Below are 20,234 nucleotides of genomic sequence, written 5' to 3'. Positions count from 1 at the left end.
ATCCACATTCCCATCCAAATCTAATCCCAATCCCAGTCCCAATCCCAATCTAAATCCCAATCCAATCCTAATCCCATACCAATCTCAATCCCATCCCATCCCCAATCCTATCCCCATCCCAATCCCATCCCCATCCCAATCCCAATCCCAGTCCCAGTCCCAGTCCCAGTCCCAATCCCCATTCCATCCCATCCCATCCACATTCCCATCCAAATCCTAATCCTAATTCTAATCCCAATCCCAATCCCAATCCAATCCCATCCCCATCCCATCCTATCCACATTCCCATCCCAATCCCAATTCCAATTCCAATTCCAATTCAATTCCAATCCCAATCCTATTCCTAATCCTAATCCTAATCCTAATCCTAATCCCATCCCAATCCCAACCTTAATCCAATACCATCCCACCCCATCCCATCCCATCCCCAGTTCCATCCCCAATCCCACCCCATCTCCAATCCCAATCCCAATCCCAATCCCCATCCCACCCCATCCCATTCCATCCCCATCCCATCCCATTTGATCCCAATGCCATGCCATCCCATCCCATCTCATCCCAATCCCAACCCCAATCCCATCCATTCCATCCCCATCCCCATCCCAATCCAATCCCAATCCCAATATCAATCCCAATCCCATCCCATCCCAATCCCATCCCCAATCCCAATCCCAATCCCAATCCCTCTACAGGCACCCCCCCATCCACACCCCCACCCCAGAGCCCCCGCTGCCGTCCCAGTGAGGAGGAGGCTGTGGGATGAAGGAGGGGTCCCGGCCATCACCAGGGCTTGGGGGCATCCCCCTGCCCCACATGGGGCCATTTTTTGGGGTGGGCAAGGGGGAATGAAGGGAGGTGGCCCAGCACATTCCTGGAGGGTGCTGGGCTGGGGGGAATGGCTACAGGCAGCCTGCGGTGGCAACCATCCCGGGGGGATGGGCCACCAGCCTGGAGGGGTGGGCTACCAGCCTGGAGAGATGGGCTACCAGGTTGGAGAGGTGGGCTACCAGCCTGGAGGGGTGGACCACCAACCTGGAGAGACGGGCTACCAGGTTGGAGAGGTGGGCCACCAGCCTGGAGGGGTGGGCTACCAGCCTGGAGAGATGGGCTACCAGGTTGGAGAGGTGGGCTACCAGCCTGGAGGGATGGGCCACCTGCCTAGAGATGTGGGCCACCAGCCTGGAGGGGTAGGCCACCAGCTTGGAGAGATGGGCCACCAGCCTGGAAGGATGGACCACCAGCCCGGAGATGCGGACCACCAACCTATAGTGTTGGACCACCAGCTTGGAGAGATGGGCCACCAGATTGGAGATGTGGGCCACCAGCCCATTGAGATGGGCCCCCAGCCTCGTGGCCTTGAGTTCCCTGCCCCCTGGGGCTGGTGATGGGTGGGGGGAGAGGCAGGAGCTGGGGGGGTCACACCAATGGTGGTTATGGTGCACACCTTGACCCTATGGGTGCACACCTTGACCCTATGGGTGCACACCTTGACCCGATGGGTGGGTGTGGTGGTCTATGGGTGCGTGCCTTGACCCTATGGGTGCACGTGTTGACCTGATGGGCGCGCACCTTGACCCCAATGGGTGCACACGTTGACCCTACAGGTGCACACCTTGACCCGATGGGTGGGTGCGGTGGTCTATGGGCGCGCGCCTTGACCTGATGGGTGCACACGTTGACCTGGGGGGTGCATGTGTTGGTCTGTGGGTGCACCCATAGGTCTACGGGTGCACATGTGGGTCTATGGGTGCACACGTAGGTCTGATGGTGCATGTGTTGACCTGGTGGGTGCGTGCATTGATCTATGGGTGCCCACCTTGACCCGATGGGTGCACACGTTGACCTTATGGGTGTACAAATCGGTCTGGGGGTGCACACGTAGGTCTATGGGTGCACACATTGACCCGATGGGTGGGTGCGGTGGTCCATGGGTGCACGTGTTGACCCAATGGGTGCACACGTAGATCTGATGGGTGCACGCGTTGACCTGGGGGGTGCATGTGTTGGTCTGTGGGTGCACCCATAGGTTTACGGGTGCACATGTGGGTCTATGGGTGCACACGTAGTTCTATGGGTCCATGCATTGACCCAATGGGTGGGTGCATTGGTCCATGGGTGCACGCGTGCACGCGTTGACCCAATGGGTGCTTATGTAGACCTTATAGGTGCACAAGTAGATCTGATGGGTGCACACCTTGACATTATGGGTGCATTCGTTGGTTATGGGTGCAAGTGTAGACCTTATGGGTGCACACGTAGATCTGATGGGTGCACACCTTGACCCGATGGGTGCATGCGTTGGTTCTGGGTGCACGCGTTGACCCTATGGGTGCACACCTTGACCCGATGGGTGGACCCGCTGGGTGGAGGCACGGACCTACTGGGTGGGCGCAGAGGGTCCCCCACGGGGGTGTGTAAGTGCTGGGTGCCAGCACGGCCCCGGTGGGTGCGTGGGGCTGGTGGGTGGGTGTCAAATCTGGTGGGTGGGCACACGGTGAGCGGTGGGCAGACTTTTTGGGGTGGGGCTCCTGGGGGTGGGGCTTGTGGGGGTGGGGCTCCTGGGCAACCCCCCCTTTCCCTTTATCCTCCCCCCACACCCCTTTTTGGGGTCCCCGTGGGTTTTTTGGGGTCCCCCCACCCCGTACCGAGCACCGGGACCAAGGGGGTCCCTGGGTGTCCCTGGGGACCCCCGAATGTCCCTGGGGTGGGAGGACGCTTCGGGGTGCGGCCGGTCCCCATGGGGAAGAGGCCATCCCCATAAGGAGGACACTGGGGACATGGGGACATCATGGGGACATGGGGACAGCAATAATGGGGTGAGCGGGACGTGGTCGGGATCGGGGCCGCTCGCGCTCCATCCCCGAGCAGCCACACCAAGGGGACGGGGACGCGTCCCCAAAGTGCCACAGCAGGGGACGGGGACAACGGTGGCAGCGACGTCCCCGTGATGTCCCCACGGTGTCCCCACGATGTCCCCACAGTTGGTGCCACCTCCTATAGGGACTGGTCCCAAAACATCAACTGCTCCGCCACCAACCCCAGCCGCGAGCAAAGATGGGTGAAGATGTCCCCGCGGGTGAAGATGTCCCCAAGGGGGTGACGACGTCCCCAAGGGGGTGACAACGTCCCCAGGGGGGTCCCCACCACCCCCAGACCCCCCCACGGGGCCATCTGTAGGACCAAACCCCCCCAAGACGCGTGCGCAACCCCCGGGGACCCTCGGTGCCGGGGACACCGTGTCCCGCTGCGTCCCCCGATGTCCCCCGATGTCCCCACAACCCCCCCCTGGTGTCCCCAACATATCCGTTATTTTTTGGGGAGGTGTCACCTCGGTGGCAACCCCTCCCCCCCGAGGAGCTGGAGGTGAAGGACCAGGTTTGGTGGCACCACGGTGCCGAATTTTGGCGCTGAGCCCCCGTTGTCACCGGTGCGTCCCCCGGGATGGGGACGGGGACGGCGGTGACGTTTGGTGGCTCCTCGGTCACCCGCGGTGCTCGGAGGATGGAGCCACGTTGGGGGGGGTGTTTGGGGACATTGGGGACATTTGGGGACATCGGGGGATGCTTGGGGACACTGGGGGAAAACGGGGAACAGCTGAGGACATCGGAGACATTTGGGGACACCGGGGGACACCAGGGATGTTTGGGGACAGTGGGGACACCTGGGGGACACTTGGGGACACCTGGGGACATTGGGAGACACCGAGGGATGCCTGGGGACACTGGGAGACACTTGGGGACATTTGGGGACACCTGGAGACACTTGGGGGATGCTTGAGGACATCGGGGATGCTTGGGGACACCGGGGGACACTTGGGGACATTGGGGGACACCTGGGGTCACCTGGGGACATCAGAGGATGTTTGGGGACACTAGGGGATGCTTGGGGACATCTGGGGACATCTGGGGACACTGGGGGATGTCTGGGGACATCAGGATAGGCTTTGGTACATTGGGGATGCTTAGGGACACTTGGGAATGCCAGGGGACATCTGGGGACGTTGGGGACATTGGGGGACACCAGGGGACACCAGGGGACATTGGGGATGTTTGGGGACACTGGGGGGTACCTGGGGACATCGGGGGATGCCTGGGGGCACTGGGGGACACCTGGGGACATGAGGGGACACTTGGGGACATTGGGGGATGCTTGGGGACACCAGGGGACACTTGGGGACATTTGGGGACACCTGGGGTCGCTTGGGGACATCAGGGATGTTTGGGGACACCTGGGGACATCGGGGATGTTTGGGGACACTGGGGGACACCAGGGGACATGGGGGGACACTTGGGGCATTGGGGGATGCTTGGGGACACCAGAGGACACCTGGGGTCACTTGGGGACATCAGGGATATCTGGGGACACTTGGGGATATTTGGGGACATTGGGGATGTTTGGGGACATTTGGGGACATCAGGGATGTTTGGGACACCGAGGGACACCTGGGGACATTGGGGATATTTGGGGACACTGGGGGACATTTGGGGACACTGGGGATATTTGGGGACATTTGGGGACACCGTGCCACCCACTGTTTTGGGGCCGGTCCCCTCCCCTGCTGTCCATTCCGTGATGTCCCCAGGAACACCTGGGGGGCTTCGTGTCCCTCCCCCGACCCCAAAAATGTGAATTTTCTCTCCCCCCCCCCAAAAAAAAAAAAAAGGGATTTTTGTCCCCCAAAAGTGTGGCTTTTCCCCCAAAAAAGCAATTTTCTCCCCCAAAATGACTTTTTTTTTCCCCAAATATCAGTTTCCCTCCCCAGAACACCCCCATAAATGACCTTTTTCTCCCCTTTTTCCTCCCCAAAGTGACTTTGGACCCCCCCCCCCGTAACTCTTTGCCCATAACCACCACTTTTCACCCCAAAAATGCTGCTCCCCCCCCCAAACTCTTCTCCCCCATACAGCGACTTCCAGCCCCCAAAATAACCTTTTTTGCCCCAAAGCAGCCCCCTTGGGCCCAGTGCCCCCCCCCCCCCAAGTAACTCGTAGCCCCCCCAAAGTAACTTTTCCCCAAAAAAACAACTTTTTCTCCCCAAATAACTTTAATAACTTTTGCCCCCCCCAAAATTTGTCCTCCCCCAGAAAAGCAACTTCTGCCTCCCCAAAATCAGCTTTTTTCCCCCCAAAACCAGCCTTTTTCTCCAAAGAAGTAACTTCCCCCCCCCCCCAAACAACTTTTCTTCCCCAAAAAACAACTTTTCTCCTCAAAAAGTAACTTCAGCCCCCCCAAATAACTTTTCTCACCAAAAAACAACTTTTCTCCTCAAAAAAGCAACTTCCGCCCCCAAAACCCAGCTTTTCTCCTAAAAAAAGTTCCGTCACCCCCCAAGCCCCCTTTTCTGTCCCCAAAACCCCCATTTCTGCCCCCAAAAGTACCCTCCCCCCCCCACTCCCTCCAAAACAACTTTTCGGTCCCAAAACGGCGACTTCCCGGCTCCAAAACGCCGCCTTTTCTTCCCAAAAAGAAACTTTCCAAACTTCCTGAAAACAAACTTTCCGCACCAAACTTTACCCTGAAAAAAAAAAAAAAAAACGAACAAAAAACGACAAAACCAAAACTTTCTCTTTTCACACCAACTCCCCTCCCCAAAGCAGTTTCACCCCAAAACCCCCTTTTTCCCCTCAAAACCCCTCTCCTCCCCAACCTCCCTTTTTCCCCAACCCCCTCCTTTTTCCCCCAAATCCCATTTCCTCCCAAATCTCCCTTTTTCCCCCCAAACCCTCTTTCCTCCCCCAATCCCAACTTTCCCCCCAAAACCCAACTTTTTCCCCAAAACAGCACTTTTACCCCCAAACCCAACTTTTCCCCGAAACAGAACTTTTCCCCCCAAACCCCTTTCCTCCCCCAAACCCCATTTCCTCCCCGAAACCCAACTTTCTCCCCAAAACAGCACTTTTACCCCCAAACCCTCTTTCCTCCCCAAATCCCAACTCTCCCCCGAAACAGAACTTTTCCCCCCAAAACCCAACCATTTCCCGAAACAAAACCTTCCCCCCAAACCCAACTTTCCTCCCCCAAACGAACTTTTCCCCAAAACAGCACTTTTCCCCCCAAAACCCATCTTTTCCCCGAAACACTTTTCACCCCAAACCAGAACTTTTTCTCCAAAACCGAACTTTTTCTCCCAAACCCAACTTTTCCCCAAAAGAGAGCTTTTTCCCCAAAACCCAACTTTTTCTCCCAAACCCCCTTTCCTCCCCCAAACCCCGTTTCCTCCCCGAAACCCAACTTTTCCCCAAAACAGAACTTTTTCCCCCAAAACCCAACTTTTTCTCCCAAACCCCCTTTCCTCCCCCAAACCCCCTTTCCTCCCCCAAACCCAACTTTTTTCCCAAAACAGAACTTTTTCTCCCAAATGGAACTTTTTCCCCCAAACCCCCTTTCCTCCCCGAAACCGAACTTTTCCCCCCAAACCCAACTTTTTCCTGAAACAGACCTTTTTCTCCCCAAACCCACTTTTTCTCCCCAAACCCCCTTTCCTCCCTGAAACCCAACTTTTCCCCGAAACAGCACTTTTTCCCTCCAAACCCAACTTTTCCCCAAAACAGAACTTTTCCCCCCAAACCCAACTTTTCCCAAAACAGCACTTTTTTCCCACAAACCCAACTTTTTCCCAAAACAGAACTTTTCCCCCCAAACCCACCTTCTTTCCCCCAAACTCCCTTTCCTCCCCGAAACCCAACTTTTCCCAAAACAGCCCTTTTTCCCCCCAAACCCAACTTTTCCCAAAACAGCCCTTTTTCCCCCCAAACCCAACTTTTTCCCGAAACAGCCCTTTTTCCCCCCAAACCCAACTTTTTCCCAAAACAGCCCTCTTCCTCCCCAAACCCCCTTTTTCTCCCCACCCCCCCTTTCCCCCCTTCCCACCCCTTTCCCCTCCCCTTCCCCTTTCCCCTCCCCTCTCCCGGTGCCTCCCCCCCCCGGGTCCCTCTCGGGGCCGGGCCGGGATGGCGGCGGCGGCGGGGCCGGGCAGGCCCGGGGGGGCCGGGCCGGGGTCTCGGCGGTGGCACTTGGGGGGCTTCCTATGGGCTCTGGCGCTGGGTTCCGCGCTGGGAGCCCCCTCCCCACGCCGCCCACCCCCTTCGGCCCCCCCCGGGAACTCCTCGGCCCCCCCCGAGCGCTGCCGGCGCCCCGCGGCCTGCGAGCGGCTGCGGGTCGGGGCCTGCCTGGGCTCGGCCTTGCCCTACGCGGCCACCTCCACGCTGCTGGCCGCCGACTCCGCCTCGCAGGAGGAGGCACACGGCAAGCTGCTGCTGTGGTCCGGTACGGGGGGAGTAAAATTGGGGGGGATAAATCTTGGGGAATAACTTTTGGGGAGTGACTTTTGGGGATAACTTTTTTGGAGGGTAACTCTTGGGGGGTAACTTTTGGGGAGTAACTTTTGGGGAGGTAACTCTTTGGGGGGGTAACTTATGAGGGGGTAACTCTTGGGGGGGTTACTTTTGGGGGGGTAACTCTTGAAGCATAACTTTTTTGGGGAGTAACTTTTGGGGATAACTTTTTTGGAGGGTAACTCTTGGAGGATAACTTTTTTGGGGATAACTTTTTTGAGGAGTAACTTTTGGGGATAACTTTTTTGGGGGAGTAACTCTTGGAGAGGTAACTCTTTGGGGGGGTAACTTATGAGGGAGTAACTTTTTTGGGATAACTAACTGGGGGGTAACTCTTGGAGGTTAACTTTTTGGGGGTAACTTTTGGGGGGTAACTCTTGGGGAGGTAATTTTGGGGGGGGTTGACTTTGGGGGGTAACTTTTTTGGGGGTAACTCTTGGGGGAGTAACTTTTAGGGGGTAACTTCTGAGGGAGTAACTCTTGGAGAGGTAACTCTTTGAGGGGGTAACTCTTGGGGAGATAACTTTTTGGGGAGTAACTTCTTGGGGAGCAACTTTTTGGGGGTAACTTTTTTGGAGGGAAACTCTTGGGGGGTTACTTTTTGAGGGGGTAACTCTTGGGGAGAAAACTTTGGGGAGTAACTTTTTGGGAGGGGTACCTTTTGGGAGGGTAACTTTTGGGGAGTAACTTTTTTGGAGGGTAACTTTTGGGAGGTTACTTTTTTGGGGGGTAACTTTTTTGGGGAGTAACTTTTTTGGGGAGTAACTTTTTTGGGGAGTAACTTTTTTGGGGAGTAACTTTTGGGGATAACTTTTGGGGGGGTAACTCTTGGGGGGTAACTTATGAGGGGGTATCTCTTGGGGAGATAACTTTGGGGGGGGGTAACTATTTTTGGGATAACTTTGGGGAGTAACTTTTTTGGAGGGGTAACTTTTTGGGGGGAGTAACTTTTTGGGGAGTAACTTTTTTGGGGGAGTAACTCTTGGAGAGGTAACTTTGGGGGGGTAACTCTTGGGGAGATAACGTTGGGGCGGTAAGTTTTTGGGGGGTAACTTTGGGGAGGAACTTTTTTGGAGGAGGAACTTTTGGGGAGGAACTTTTTGGGGGTAACTCTTTGGGGGGTATCTTTTTGGGGAGGTAACTCTTGGGGGGTAACTTTTGGGGGTAACTAACTGGGGGTGTAACTCTTGGAGGATAACTTTTTAGGGGTAACTTTTTGGGGGATAACTTTTTGGGTGGTTACTTTTTTGGGGGGTAACTCTTGGAGAGATAACTTTTTGGGAGGGTAACTTTTGGGGATAACTTTCTTGGGGGGTAACTCTTGGAGGATAACTTTTTGGGGGAGTAACTTTTGGGGAGGAACTTTTTGGGGGGTAACTTCTGAGGGGATAACTCTTGGGGAGATAACTTTGAGGGGGTAACTTTGGGGAGTAACTTTTTGGGGATAACTTTTTTGGGGGTAACTCTTTGGGGGGTAACTTTTTTGGAGAGGTAACTCTTGGGGGGTAACTTTGGGGTGTAACTAACCGGGGGGGTAACTCTTGGAGGATAACTTTTTTGGGGAGTAACTCTTTGGGGAGTGACTTTTGGGGAGTAACTTTTTGGGGGAGTAACTCTTGGGGATAACTTTTTTGGAGGGTGACTCTTGGGTGGTTACTTTCTGAGGGGTAATTCTTTGGGGAGTAACTTTTTTGGGGAGGTAACTCTTGGGGGGGTAACTAACTGGGGGTGTAACTGTTGGGGGTGTAACTTTTGAGGGGGTACCTCTTTTGGGGAGTAACTTTTGGGGATAACTCTTGGGGAGGTAACTTTGGGGAGGTAACTCTTGAGGGGTGACTTAGGGGGGTAACTCTTTAGGGGGTAACTTTGGGGGGAGTAACTTTTAGGGATAACTTTTTTGGGGGGTAACTTTTTTGAGGGGTAACTCTTGGAGGATAACTTTTTTGGAGGAGTAACTTTGTTGGGAGTAACTTTTTGGGGATAACTGTTTTGGAGGGTAACTCTTGGGGGGTTACTTTCTGAGGGGTAACTCTTGGGGAGATAACTTTGGGGAGTAAATTTTTGGGAGGGTAACTTTTGGGTATAACTTTTTTGGGGGTAACTAACTGAGGGGTAACTTTTTGGGGGGTAACTTTTGGGGGTAACTTTTTGGGGGGTAACTCTTGGGAGGTTACTTTTGGGGGATAACTTTTTTTGGGGTAACTAACTGGGGGTGTAACTCTTGGAGGATAACTTTTTTGGGGTAAATTTTTTGAGGAGAAACTTTTGGGGATAACTTTTGGGGGGGTTACTTTCTGAGGGGTAACTAACTTGGGGGTTAACTTTTGAGAGGGTAACTCTTTGGGGGAGTAACTTTTGGGGATAACTTTTTGGGGTTAGACTTTTTGGGGGTAACTCTTGGAGGGGTAACTCTTGGGGAGATAACTTTTTTAGGGGTAACTTTGGGGAGTAACTTTTTGGGAAGGGTAACTTTTGGGATGGTAACTTTTGGGGATAACTTTTTGGGGGGTAACTCTTGGGGAGTAACTTTTTTGGGGAGTAACTCTTGGGGAGGTATCTTCTGAGGGGGTAACTAACTGGGGGGTAACTTTTGGGGATAACTTTTTGGGGGGTAACTTTTGGGGATAACTTTTTGGCGGGTAACTCTTGGGGGATAACTTTTTGGGGAGTAACTTTTGGGGGTAACTTTTTTGGAGGGGTAACTCTTGGGTGGTAACTTTTTGAGGGGTAACTAACTGGGGGGTTAACTTTTGGGGAGTAAGTGACTGGGAAGGTAACTCTTGGGGGGTAACTTTTGGGGATAACTAACTGGGAGGTAACTAATTGAGGGGTAACTCTTGGGGGATAACTTTTTGGGGAGTAACTCTTGGAGGGGTAACTCTTGGAGGATAACTTTTTTGGGGGGTAACTTTTTTGGGGGGTAACTTTTTGGGGGGGTAACTTATGAGGGAGTAACTTTGGGGGGTGATTCTTTGGGGGTAACTCTTGGGGGAGTAACTTTTGGGGATAACTTTTTGGGGGTAACTAACTGAGGGGTAACTCTTGGGGGATAACTTTTTTGGGGGTATCTCTTTTGGGGGTAACTAACTGGGGGATAACTTCTGAGGGAATAACTCTTGGAGGGGTAACTCTTAGGGGGGTAACTCTTGTGGAGATAACTTGGGGGTGTAACTTTTTTGGGGATAACTTTGGGGAGTAACTTTTTAGGAGGGGTAACTTTTGGGGAGTAACTTTTGGGGATTACTTTTTTGGGGGGTGACTCTTGGAGGGGTAACTCTCGGGGAGGTAACTTTTTGGGGTTGACTTTGGGGAGTAACTTTTGGGGATAACTTTTTGGGGGGCAACTAATTGAGGGGTAACTTTTTTGGGGGGTAACTCTTTGGGGGGTAACTTTGGGGAGTAACTTTGGGGGAGGGTAACTTGGAGGAATAACATTTGGGGATAACTTTGGGGGTAACTCTTGGGGGATAACTTTTTTGGGGGTATCTCTCTTGGGGGTAACTCTTTTGGGGATAACTAACTGGGGGGTAACTTCCGATTGAGTAACTCTTGGTGGGGTAACTCTTTGGGGGTTAGCTTCTGAGGGAATAACTTTTTTGGGGGGTTAACTTTCGGGGGGTAACTCTTGGGGGATAACTTTTGGGAGGGTAACTTCTGGGGATAACTTTTTTGGGGGTAACTTCTGAGGGAGTAACTCTTGGAGGGGTAACTTTTTTGGGGGGGTAACTTCTGAGGGAATAACTTGTTTTGGGGGGCAACTTTTTGGGGTGTAACTGGGGGATTAACTTTTGGAGGGTAACTTTTGGAGGGGTAACTAACTGAGGGGGTAACTTTTGAGGGGGTAACTCTTGGTGGGGTAACTGTTTGGGGAGGTAAATCTTGGGGGAGTAACTTTTGGGGGTAACTAATTGAGGGGTAACTCTTGGGGGATTAATTTTTGGGGTAACTGAGGGAGTAACTCTTGGAGGGGTAACTTGTGGGGTGTAACTAACTGGGGGTTAACTTTGGGGTGTAACTCTTTAGGGGGTAACTTTTTGGGCGGCTTAGCTTTAGGGGGGTATCTTTTTAGGGGATAACTCTTGAGGGGGTAACTCTTGGGGGGGTAACTTCTGAGGGAGTAACTTTTGGGGGGTAACTTTTGGAGGGGTAATTAACTGGGGGGCAACTTTGGGGGTAACTCTAGGGGATAACTTTTTGGGGGTAACTTTTTTGGAGGTAACTAACTGGGGGTAACTCTTGGGGGGGTAAGCATGAGGGGTAACTTTTTGGGGATAACTTTTTTTTGGGGGGTGACTTTTGGGGTGGTAACTTTTGAGGGAGTAACTCTTTGGGGGGGTAACTTCTGAGGGGGTAACTTTTTTGGAGGGGTGACTTTGGGGGGGTAACTTTTTGGAGGGTAACTAACTGGAGGGGTAACTTTTTGAGGGAGTAACTTTTTTGGGGGTAAGTTTTTTGGGGAGGTAACTTTTGGGGGGGTAACTTTGGGGGGTAACTAATTGAGGGGTAATTCTTGGGGGATAACTTTTGGGGGTAGCTCTTTTGGGGGTAGCTAACTGGGGGGTAACTTCTGAGGGAGTAACTCTTGGAGGGGTAACTTTGGGGGGGCAACTAACTGGGGGGTAACTTTTGGGGCGTATAGAGAGCAGTATAGCAGGGGGCTGGGCTGGGTGTGGGTACAGGGGAGCTGTACAACGGGGGGCAGGGGGGGCATGGGGGCGGTATAAGGGGGGGGCAACACGAAGGGGCTCAATATTGGCAGGGGCACGGCACCCATGGGTGCTACAGGGGGGTACCGAGCTGAGCACCACCCCCGTCCCCATCCCATCCCTGTCCCTGTCCCCATCCGATCCCCGTCCCCATCCCCATCCCATTCCTGTTCCCATCCCCGTCCCCATCCCATCCCCATCCCATCCCAATCCTGTTCCCATCCCATCCCCGTCCCCATCCTGTTCCCATCCCTGTCCCCATCCCATTCCCATCCCCGTCCCCATCCTGTTCCCATCCCGTCCCCATCCCATCCCATCCCCATCCCATCTCGTCCCCATCCCCATCCTGTCCCCATCCGCGTCCCCATTCCATCCCCATCCCCATCGCGTCCCCATCCCATTCCCATCCCTATCCCATCCCCGTCCCCATCCCAATCCCATCCCATCCCTGTCCCTGTTCCCGTCCCCATCCCGTCCCCACCCCGTCCCCATCCTATCCCTGTCCCCATCCCATCCCCATCCCGTCCCCATCCCATCCCTGTCCCCATCCCGTCCCCATCCCATCCCCATCCCGTCCCCATCCCATCCCTGTCCCCATCCCGTCCCCATCCCATCCCCATCCCGTCCCCATTCCATTCCCATCCCCACCCCTGTCCCCATCCCGTCCCAATCCCATCCCTATCCCATCCCCGTCCCCGTCCCCATTCCATTCCCATCCCATCCCTGTTCCCATCTCTATCCCATCCCAATCCCATCCCATCCCTGTTCCCGTCCCCATCCCGTCCCCGTCCCCATCCCCATCCCATCCCTATCCCATCCCCATCCCGTCCCCACCCTGTCCCCACCCCGTCCCCATCCTGTCCCTGTCCCCATCCCGTCCCCATTCCATTCCCATCCCCACCCCTGTCCCCATCCCGTCCCAATCCCATCCCTATCCCATCCCCGTCCCCATCCCAATCCCATCCCATCCCTGTCCCTGTTCCCATCCCCGTCTCCATCCCGTCCCCATCCTGTCTCCATCCTGTCCCCATCCCCACCCCATCCCCACCCCATACCACCCCCCAGGCCTGCGCAACGCCCCCCGCTGCTGGGACGTGATCCAGCCCCTGCTGTGCGCCGTCTACATGCCCAAATGCGAGGACGGGCAGGTGGAGCTGCCCAGCCAGACCCTGTGCCAAGCCACCCGCGCCCCCTGCACCATCGTGGAGCGCGAGCGGGGCTGGCCCGACTTCCTCAAGTGCACGCCCGACCGCTTCCCCGAAGGCTGCCCGGTAAATTTGGGGACACGGGGGGGCACCGCCGCGACGCCTCCGGGTCCCTCGGAACCCAAAATCGGGGTTGGTGTGGGGTGGTTGTGTCTTCTCCTCCTCCTCCTCCTCCTCTTCCTCACGGTGCCACCGTCCCCGGCAGAACGAGGTGCAGAACATCAAGTTCAACAGCTCGGGGCAGTGCGAGGCGCCGCTGGTGCGCACCGACAACCCCAAAAGCTGGTACGAGGACGTGGAGGGCTGCGGGATCCAGTGCCAAAACCCGCTTTTCACCGAAAAGGAGCACCGCGAGATGCACGTCTACATCGCCGCCTTCAGCTCCGTCACCATCTTCTGCACCTTCTTCACCCTGGTGAGCCGCGCGGCGTCGGCGTCCCCAAAAAGTGGGGCTGGCCACCCAGATGTCCCTTTTATTTTTTTTATTATTTTTTTTTTTCTTTTTTTCCTTCTTCCTCCAGGCCACGTTCGTCGCCGACTGGAGGAACTCCAACCGCTACCCCCGCCGTCATCCTCTTCTACGTCAACGCCTGCTTCTTCGTGGGCAGCATCGGCTGGCTGGCGCAATTCATGGACGGCGCCCGCGACGAGATCGTGTGCCGCGCCGACGGCACCATGCGCCTGGGCGAGCCCACGTAGGTGCCCCCCCTTTCACCCCCAATCCGAATTCGGGTCCTTGCCTCGCGTCCCCAACCCGGCTGACCCCCCCGAACAGCTCCAACGAGACGTTGTCCTGCGTCATCATCTTCGTCATCGTCTACTACTCGCTGATGTCGGGCGTTATTTGGTTCGTCATGCTGACCTACGCCTGGCACACCTCCTTCAAGGCGCTGGGCACCACCTACCAGCCACTTTTGGGCAAAACCTCCTACTTCCACCTCATCACCTGGTCCATCCCCTTTGTCCTCACCGTGGCCATCCTGGCCGTGGCGCAGGTAATGGGGACAACAGATCATGGAATGTTTTTTTGGGGTGGTGGTGGCGGCGTCTTGTTGACCCCATATCCGTGGTCCCAATTTTTACCAGGTGGACGGTGACTCCGTCAGTGGCATCTGCTTCGTGGGGTACAAGAACTACCGGTACCGCGCCGGCTTCGTCCTGGCGCCCATCGGGCTCGTCCTCATCGTGGGGGGCTATTTCCTCATCCAGGGTAGGTGCGGGATGGGGCTGGGGGCGCCGTGGGTGTCCCCCCACCACCACCATCACCTCACCGCCACGTCCCTTCGTCACAGGGGTCATGACGCTCTTCTCCATCAAGAGCAACCACCCCGGGCTGCTGAGCGAGAAGGCGGCCAGCAAGATCAACGAGACCATGCTGCGCTTGGGTGAGGGCGGCACCGTTTTTGGGGGAAATTGGTGTGGGAACGGGGACGTTGGGTTCCCTGAACCTAAACTGCCCAATTCTGATCACCCAGAGGTGGGACAAAGCTGCGTGGGTGGCGACGCGGCGTTTTTGTCCTGGTACCTTTGAGGTTTGGCTGAATTGGGGACTTCCGACTTCTCTTCCAGGCATCTTCGGCTTCTTGGCCTTCGGCTTCGTCTTCATCACCTTCGGCTGCCACTTCTACGACTTCTTCAACCAGGCGGAGTGGGAGCGCAGCTTTCGGGAATACGTCCTGTGCGTGGGACGGGGTCGGGGTGCTCGCAGCACCTCTCCTCACCCTCACCTCCTTTTTGGGGTGCTGAGCGTCGTTGGGGTTGGGGGGGGATGTCCCCGTCCTCACGGCCACCGCTGTCCCCCACGTCTGCCCCTGCAGGTGCGAGGCCAACGTGACCATCGCCACGCAGACCAACAAACCCATCCCGGAGTGCGAGATCAAGAACCGGCCGAGCCTGCTGGTGGAGAAGATCAACCTCTTCGCCATGTTCGGCACCGGCATCTCCATGAGCACCTGGGTTTGGACCAAAGCCACCCTGCTCATCTGGAAGCGCACCTGGTGCAGGTGGGACCCCCGGGGATGTCACCCTGTCACCCCCCCCGCGCATCCCGAGGTGTCAGAGGTTGTCCCCAGGCTCTCGTCCGCCGTTTTGATGAGTTTTGGGGTCGCAGCAGGTAGTGGGAGAGGAGCAGGGGGTGTAGGGTGCGTCCATCCCGTTCCATCCCCAACCCTTGGTGCGCCCCATCCAGATGGGGAGGGTCCCCGAGCCCCCAGGTGCCACACCCGGGGTTTATGCATGCCCCGTTCCACGTGGCCACGTCCCGATGGGTGTCCCCATGTCCCCGCCGTGTCCCCAGGCTGACGGGGCAGAGCGACGACCAACCCAAGAGGATCAAGAAGAGCAAGATGATCGCCAAAGCCTTCTCCAAACGCAAGGAGCTGCTGCGCGACCCGGGCCGGGAGCTGTCCTTCAGCATGCACACCGTGTCCCACGACGGCCCCGTGGGTGCGTGCGGTGGCGGGGCGGGATGGGGGCCACCTCCGGGGGGGTCCCCGTTGTCCCCCCTTTTGACGTGACTCCGTTTTTCTTGTCCCCGCAGCCGGTTTAGCCTTTGACATCAACGAGCCGTCGGCCGACGTGTCCTCGGCGTGGGCACAGCACGTCACCAAGATGGTGGCCAGGAGAGGAGCCATCCTGCCCCAGGACGTCTCCGTGACCCCCGTGGCGACCCCTGGCAAGTCCTTGGGGGCATCATTTTTGGGATTAGAGGGGTTGGGGGGGGGCAGGATGCAGCCGATCACCCTTCCCCGTGTCCATCCCGCAGTGCCACCGGAGGAGAGGGCCAACCTGTGGGTGGTGGAGGCCGACGTCTCCCCAGAGCTGCAGAAGCGCAGCCGCAAGAAAAAAAGGAGGAAGAAGAAGAAGGACGAGGTGTGCCCGGGCCCCGAGCACCACGCGGGGGGCTCCGTGGACCCCCCACCCTCCAGCAGCACCGTGCCTCGCCTGCCCCGTTTGCCCCTCCAACCCTGCCTGGTGGCCGTGCCCCGCCGGGGGGGGGACGCTTTTGTCCCCGCCATCCTCCCGGGGCTCGCGGCCACCCGGCCCCAAGGCGGCGTGGCCGGGGGGCCGTGGGACGGGCGCAACCCCAGAGCCATCGTCCCCCACCTCATCAGCAACCCCTTCTGCCCCGAAAGCGGGACCCCGGAGGACGAGGAGAGCCCCGGCCCCAGCGGTGGGTGCTGGCAGCATCACAACGGGGGTCCCCGTTGGCCCCCCCAGACCCTACCCAACGGCGGGGGGGCGAGGACTTGGGGTCGCCGCGCCGGTTTGGCCCCCATCCACTCTCGGACCAACCTGGTGGACGCCGAGCTGCTGGACGCCGACTCGGACTTCTGAGCCGGGCTGGTGGGGACGATGGTGACAGCCTCCAGGGGACACGGCAGCCCCCCCACCCCCCCGGTGCACCGGGGGCCGGTCCCGAGCGTGTCCTTGGGGACAGTGATTTCTGTCCCCGTGTCACCCGGCCGGACTCGATGCGTGTCCCACCCCAACGGGACACCGCCGGAACGGGGTTTGGAGAAGAGAAACGGGGGTGCTGCTGGTGGAGCGACCCCCCTACAAGTCCCGTGGGGATTTGGGGACACCGCCTGCACCCCCCCGTGAGGGGCAGAAACGGGTGGCCCCCCGGGACATCGGTCCTAGGTAGGTTAGGGTAGATTTTGGGGAGCTTCCTCCCGCGTCCCGGGGTGCCGGGACCCCGCTGACGCCCCCCGCTCGCCCTCTGCCCCCACCGCCCCACGGCTAGATGGTACGTAGAGCTTTTACACACTCGTGTGGTGCCAATAGGGATTATTTTTTATTTTTTACTACAACTATTTTTTTTACTCTTTCTATAACACTCCGGGACGTGGCGGCCGCGTCCCCGCGGTGCTCACAGGTTTTTGTTTTTTTGGGTACGCCCGTGGTCCCAAAGTGCCTTCCAGCTCCTGGGGTCGCCTCTTTCTGGGTGCAGCAACCCCCGAGCCAAGCTTTTTTTTAATTTTTACTATTTTTTTTATAAAAAAAAAAAAGAACAAGACTCGGTTACAGCCATCCTGAGGTAGGAGGACGCCCCGTCCTCGCTGGTGCTTTGTATCCGCCCGTTAGCCCTGTAAATGTCTTGAGTGTTTATTAAATCCTGGTAGGCCCCTGGCTTTTTTGCTCTCCTGGTGACCTCCACGGGTTAATTTTTTGCTGTGTAAAGCAAAACCCTCCTGTATCAGTATTAAATTTGCCAAGTTTCCATTCCCTGTGCATGCCCTGGGCTTTTTTTTGGGGGGTATTGAGTGCGGGGAAGCCTTGTGGGGTTTTTCCTTTCTCCTAAAAGTGCTCCGGGACAGTGCCAGCTGCCCCATGAAGCTTCCCCGGGGATTGCCCCTGTGTAAATGGGGTGAAAATGGCAGAAATAGGGAAAGCTGTGAAACTAAGCAGGTTTTTTGGGCGCTCTTTAAGCGCAATGGGTCCTGCTCTGAAGCCCCCATCCCGGCCCTTTCACCCCTTTCACTCCAGGGGCTGTTTTGGGGGCACCGAGCAGGTCCCCCAGCAGCAAAGTGGGGGATTTTGGGGGGCCCCTTGCCAGCAGATGGCACTCTGGGCTTAAATATCCCCAAACCCGGGGGCTGGGTGGTCCCTTTGGGGTGCTGCTGGGTGCCCTGACCGCAGCGGGGTCCCACCGAGGGATTCGTTTTTGGGGACAGATGCTGCTTTTGGGAAGTGTCCTTTTTTTTTAATCTGGCTCAGGAGGGAGCCCACACTGTAACCCAGGGTTATGGGGTTACCCAGCCCCCTGGTCCTGCCTTAAATTTGGGTGGAATTGCGTTTTCCTGATGGTTTTTGGTGAGTGGGACGGGCCGAGCTCGCTCCGCAGCTGTTTTGGGGCTGGGGCGTGCAATGGGAAGCCAGGGTAGGGCTGGTTTGTCTGGGGCTGAACGAAATGTTTTATTTTGAGGGATTTTTCTGTGGGTTTCATTTTTTAAAGAGAATAGCATGGAATCAGCCCCAAAACTGGGGGATTTGCTCCAATTTCCTCCCCTCGCCTGGGCTTTCCCCGGGGATCTCCATCGCTGACCCATTCCATGTACCCAAAGCCCTCGGGGCTGGGACAGGGGTGCTGCAAGGGGAGAGGCACGGGTTAGGAAAGGCTCCGAGGACAAATCCCCCTTTGGGGACATCCTCAGGGGGACGAGGAAGAGCTCAAGCACCCTAATTTCTTCGTGATCCTTTCCCCTTCAGTGACCAAAACGTTTCAGGCTCCTCTTTACCTTTACGCAGGAGCAAATAGCCTTTCCTCTCCCCCCGCCCGCCCTCCCGTCGTGAAACAGCTTTAAAACCTTCCAGTTTTGGGTATTTCGAGCCCTTTCCAGAAGGAATCGATCGCCGTGGTACAATCGGATGGCTCGCATCGAACGTCCCCGTGCCACCAGGCAGGAACAGGCTGAAATTCTGAAACTCGGCTGAATCATCTCCAGCCTGCAGAGCAGGAGCTGCAATTAGCAGAGCTAACGAACGTCTGCTCTTAAATATACCCGGCAGGGCTGGCTGTCGGGTTACAGCGGGAGCTAAAAAGCTTCCACGTAAAAGGATTTTTTTTCCCCTTTTTCTCCTGGGGTGATGCTCACGGCGTTGTGGTCGTGGAGGAGTTTTTGCCTTCTCTTAGCAGCGGCTGGGATCGGCTCTGTGCCAAGCAGCCCTGCGCTCTGTCACCAGTGCCAGCACCCACGTGGCCGCTGCTTTTAGGACCAAACACCACGGAAATGGGCAAATCCAGCCCTTGGAGTGGTTGGTGGAGGCTCTGCCCAGTACCCAGCTGTTTGTGCTCATCGCTTGCAAGAGCAGCAGTTCCCAAACCTGATTTTTGGCTGTGCAGACCTACAAATGGCCACAAGACAGGGAAAACCTTTTTGGGGCCGCGTTCCCCAGCACGGCTGCCTGTCCCGTGTCCCCATCCCCAGCTCACAGAGCCCCGATTGTTGGAGCGTTGGAGCCCTCCCTACCCTCCAACCTCTCCCTTCCTCCCCAATATCCGCTGTTTTTCCAAATAAATCCCCCAGCACAGCCTGGTGCCGTGCAGCCGGAGCACTGCCAACCCGGGGTACAACCCACGAGCCCCCAGGCTGGCACGAGACCCCCCCTCAGAGCTGGGATGCTGCCGAAATCAGGGCTTCACACGGAGCAGGCAGCACCGGGGAGGGATTTCCATCTGCTGCCACCCCAAATCCCTCCCCCAGCGGCTTGCAAAAAGAGTTTTGGTTCCAAAAGAGTTTTGTTTCCAAAAGCCCCTTCTGAGAGCGAAAGCTGAGCTCTCTGCTCCGACTGAGAGGCAGGAAGGTGCCGTGAGACCCATCCTGATTTCGCTCCGGCAAGAAAATTGGGATATTTCAGCAAATATAGGACTTTTCTGGGCGCTTTCCGTGCTCAAAGCCGTGTTTTTCTTTAATTTCGCCCCCCTCTCGCTCCTCCCGTCGTCCTCTCCACGTCCTCTCCCCTGAGCATTTTCCAGTCCTGCTGCCACCCGGGCACGTAATGAAACCGTTTTTTCCTCTGCTCCCCGGGGGCTTTTTACATTTTGTGCTCATATTTCATCACCTGCTCACCGTGCTCTTCCTCTCGAAGCGTGAATTTTTTGGCTTTGTCGAAATCTTACAGGTTGCTTTGCCCTGTGCCGCCCTAACCTTGGCATTTCTGGTGGGTCCTGAAACCCAACATGAGATTGTGGCACTTGGTGGCTTTTTTTCCAGCCTATTCCGTACCTCTCCTGCCTGATCCCAGCCCCTTTGGTACCAAAAACCACAAAAACTTTTTATCTCCAGCCACTGGAGATAAAAATTTTTTTATCTCTCTCCACTGGAAAGGCAACGTTGGGTTTTGCCCGGTGCTTGCACAGCCCCCAAAATCCTCGATTAGAGGCTGAGCGATGAATAAGTTGACATTGAAAAGCACGGACTGGAAATTGTATGGACTTTAGGGAAAAAAATAACAGTTGTGCCCAGAGATATCCCGCATTAATCCTA

General features: G+C 56.4%; 1 protein-coding gene across 1 annotated transcript; it reads left to right on the top strand.

Moving 5' to 3' along the window:
- The first annotated feature begins 6,911 nt into the window (after positions 1 to 6,911).
- On the top strand, positions 6,912 to 17,472 carry SMO (smoothened, frizzled class receptor). Its single transcript, XM_068670198.1, is given in 13 exon segments — positions 6,912 to 7,266; positions 13,106 to 13,311; positions 13,451 to 13,660; positions 13,767 to 13,805; positions 13,807 to 13,940; positions 14,021 to 14,240; positions 14,332 to 14,455; positions 14,538 to 14,630; positions 14,815 to 14,923; positions 15,063 to 15,248; positions 15,542 to 15,690; positions 15,785 to 15,919; positions 16,010 to 17,472. Coding segments are annotated over 13 exon segments (2,493 nt in total). The 5' UTR covers positions 6,912 to 6,950; the 3' UTR covers positions 16,582 to 17,472.
- Positions 17,473 to 20,234: the final 2,762 nt, after the last annotated feature.

Source organism: Anas acuta, chromosome 1 (assembly GCF_963932015.1).
Source record: "Anas acuta chromosome 1, bAnaAcu1.1, whole genome shotgun sequence".
Lineage (NCBI taxonomy): Eukaryota > Metazoa > Chordata > Aves > Anseriformes > Anatidae > Anas > Anas acuta.
Note: the sequence above shows the minus strand (reverse complement) of the source record. Positions and strands in the feature narration are given on the sequence as shown.